The sequence below is a fragment of the Amphimedon queenslandica genome, unplaced genomic scaffold (genome assembly GCF_000090795.2).
Source record: "Amphimedon queenslandica unplaced genomic scaffold, v1.1 AMPQUscaffold_12763, whole genome shotgun sequence".
Taxonomy (NCBI): domain Eukaryota; kingdom Metazoa; phylum Porifera; class Demospongiae; order Haplosclerida; family Niphatidae; genus Amphimedon; species Amphimedon queenslandica.
The window spans coordinates 5,508-8,966 of record NW_003547001.1 but is presented as its reverse complement, the minus strand read 5'-3'; the positions used below and the strand labels follow the sequence as shown (position 1 = coordinate 8,966).

General features: G+C 36.2%; 1 protein-coding gene and 2 long non-coding RNA genes across 4 annotated transcripts in view; 1 reads left to right on the top strand and 2 right to left on the bottom strand.

Moving 5' to 3' along the window:
* The window catches only part of LOC100633988 (probable ubiquitin carboxyl-terminal hydrolase FAF-Y), a gene marked incomplete at its 3' end in the record, with an annotated part of 19,544 nt that extends 19,219 nt beyond the window's left edge, over positions 1-325 (bottom strand). Inside the window, exon 1 of the mRNA XM_020003076.1 lies at positions 299-325. Within this exon, the coding sequence (XP_019858635.1) occupies positions 299-325 (27 nt within the window). The remainder of the gene's footprint in view (positions 1-298) is intronic.
* Positions 326-892: 567 nt separating this feature from the next.
* Positions 893-1,898, bottom strand: LOC109586849 (uncharacterized). Of its 2 annotated transcripts, none has more exons than XR_002187246.1 (3): positions 1,786-1,898; positions 1,560-1,743; positions 893-1,352 (listed from the first exon to the last, which is right to left on the bottom strand). It is a non-coding gene; the product is annotated as an uncharacterized LOC109586849 (long non-coding RNA). The 2 variants fall into 2 exon arrangements; XR_002187245.1 differs by having other exon boundaries at positions 1,560-1,716.
* A 980-nt stretch (positions 1,899-2,878) lies between these two features.
* On the top strand, positions 2,879-3,434 carry LOC109586848 (uncharacterized). Its single transcript, XR_002187244.1, has 2 exons — positions 2,879-2,968; positions 3,123-3,434. It is a non-coding gene; the product is annotated as an uncharacterized LOC109586848 (long non-coding RNA).
* Positions 3,435-3,459: the final 25 nt, after the last annotated feature.

Sequence of the window (3,459 nt, the reverse complement as noted above, 5' to 3'; positions counted from 1 at the left end):
ATTCGTGATCTATTAGATGTGCAATCAAAAAACAGCCTATGGTACTTGATTTTCCAGATTAAAAGCAGTCAATTCAATAGTCCACGTTCAATCTCTCTCAAAAGTACATGTACCACATATTCTTTCACTTTGATAATTATCCTTACTTCTTGAAGGAGGACGGTGATCAAAGTATCAATAATAAACATGGTTGAGCACCAAAGGTGTGCTTAAAATTACAAATCCTTTCAAGTGGTACAATGTGACTGGTATAACAAGGTGAGGTCAAATTCTGCTTCCAAGGTCTCTTGCTGGTCACCATACAATGAGGAACTTCGGTAGCCATTTCTATATTAGGCCACTCCAATAAGATTCATAGTTTCCCATTACAGAGGCGGGCCTGATGCGGGCGGGCGGGTTTGTTCATTTTCATTAAATTTATTCATTATCAGCTGTATAAATTGCTTGTATAATCAATGAAAAACCGCAATAATGAATAGCGATGCGGCCCCATGCGGGCGGGTAATGGGAAACAAGGAATCAAATTGGAGTGGCCTTAAACATAAGTTAAATATTATAAATAAGTTTGTCCTCCTCGACCTCCCCCTCAATCTCACTCTCAAAATCAATATTTTCAGTAGTATCAGGGCCCCCTACCTCCCCCTCAAGCAGGGGCGTAGCTGGACCTTGGGTGACGCATAGATACTTTAATCATAGATAATAGAGTAATAGAGTTCATTTACTCTAATATCTATGCTTTAATACACATGAATATGAAACTCCCCTATACCGGATGCTCTATGCTATCCAACCGGAAGTGATGTAATTATTGTGGCAGATCTGTTGGTGAACTGAACTGTCTTGAACTTTCAAAACTTCTCCAACAGCCATGGCAAACTCTTCTTGGCAAATATTGAGTTTTAAACCATGTCATATTGATTGCTATAAAACAATAGGAATAAAGATAGGATGACTATTACACTGAGCTCTGTGAGCTATGATACAACATACTAGTCACTAAGTATACTGACCATGATTTTTATGTTATAATTTTAAAGATTCAGAATTAATATAGCAAATAAGTAGCAAATAATTGTACAAGTTCTGAGCTTATAGGCTAGCAAAAATCATAGCCTCTTCTTCACCATGAATGTGTGATACATGAGTCCTTTGGGTACTGAGTGAATGACAGATTCTAAAATTAAAAATAATAAGAGATAAAAATATAATTGAATTATCATTGGTATATAGATAACAACCAGTCCTTTGGAAGTGAATGAAATAATACTTTTACATATATTTCCTGTTAGACCTATAGTTGGAACCCTCAAAAATGGTGGCATTTCGAACCTTTTTCTGCTGTTCGAAGTAGTCTATTAAAAAAATAAAGTGATTCGCGCACACTACTATACTAGTGTAACAAATTGATAAAAAGTTTCTCTAATAAGTTCTCTATGTTAAGTGGTAGAGTGGCCACAGTTTGGGCTCTATTTATGGCCAATAACACTCAAATTCTCCTTCATTGTTTATTGTACATTCAAAATAATAGGATTCGTGCACGCAGCTAGTCATAAACTAACCTCCTAATGTTGTGTTCCTTGAATATCTGTGAGCATTGGCTAGAAATTTTGCCCAAGGTGGTTAATTATAGAAAAATTGCCATTTTTTGGTGAATAGCTCAACACACAGGAGGCAATTAAGTAAAAGTCTCAATTCATATCATGCATTAACCTATTACTGAACAAAATCAGGCGATCATTTGTCCTACTAAACTCTAGACACTGAATAAAAAATATAAAAACTCACCTCACTCGCCATTTTCTTTGTTGTATAGCATGGAGACAACAGGAAGTGACGTTTCTCCATAGACTTTATATGGAGCTTCCGGTAATGTTTCACATCCATGTGTATTAAAGTATCTATGGGTGACGGTAGGGCAAAGAGATAAAATGGCGCGCGAAGCGCGCCGCAATTTTGGCCACACCCCTTTTACGTAACAAATTGGAGGCATTTTCCAGCTGAGCGAAATCAGAGTGAAATTAATCAAATTATCATTGTATATAGCTTTAAAAAAAGCTGTGGTTATCAGCCACCCCCTTTTCTTATTGTAAGAACAATGAATATAATCATTTGGGTTATAATTTCAATGAATATAATTATAAGGCCACTTTGATGGTAGGGCCCAGGCCCCCTCAGGCCCTACCTCAGCTACGCCCCTGCCCTCAAGGGGATGGAGGAATTATTAAACTTGAGGACTGATCAAAACTGGTCTCTGTTGATTCTATATTGGACTCAAACTCAGTGCTCAACCTAGGGATCAATATAGAATCAGTGTGAATCAAGTATAAATCAGTGTGTATCAGTATCAATCAGTATTATAGTATATTCATTAATGATTACTTAAATAGAAAACAGTTCTATTGCTCTACTTTATGTCATCTTAGCACTGTTGGACTAAAGTCCATTTGTGTTCACCTGAGCCCTTGTTTTCTTGCAATAACTTTTGACTTACAAGTTCTATTGTAAAATAAACATACCAGTGCATTCCTCTCCTTTTGCCGCATCTATTGTACTACTTAAGAAGCAGCTTTAGCTCTTTAGCTCCAAGTTGGTTGTATAACCCATGCAAAAAGTACAGCCATACTTTTCACAATATTATTGCATTGTGTTAATTATTGGGTGGGGTTTCTAATCACTTCCTGGGCTCAGGTGAATGCAAATGGACTTTAGTAAGCTATAAAATATCTTTATCATTAATTCTTTATTCTTCTCCTTTCATTCTACAGGTATTTGAGGATACCAGACCAATCATTGCCTCATATGCTGATGGATACAACGTGTGTATTATTGCATATGGACAGACTGGGGGGGGGGTTGGTAAAACCGGGCTCGGGGGGGGGCTCGGGCACGGGAAATGGCCGGGTAAAACCGGGCTGCCCCGGACTGGGGCTTCACCTATTTTCATGGAATAAGGACTGATATGGAGCTAGTAAGGACATAGAACAAATTACTGAGTAACTGTGCAATTAAATGATTATATTCTTTTTTTTTTTTTTTTTTTTTTTTTTTTTTTTTGGCGATCATAGCAAAAGCTAATAATAAATTAACAAATAATAGATCAATATTTTATTGTTAAAATTTAGGGAAGCCATGAATCCCCCTTGACTAATGCTGGGAACAAGGCCGCTCTACTCCCATCTGTCTTCTAAGTCCACTTTAACTCTCTCATTTTTATTTGTGATTTTATTTGCTGTCATTGTTATCTTAATTCTCATTTTCCTTGATTGTTGATTTATTTTTATTTATTTATATTTATTACTATTATTTTTACTGTTGATCATTATTCATTTCCACTTTTCTTTTTGTTTTCCAGGGGCCATAGCAGTTCAGTCTTGCTGGGATGTCTGTGCTATTATCAAACTTACTCAATTTGGTTTATTGTAATTAAAATTATATTACCTTTGAGATGCATTTCAATGT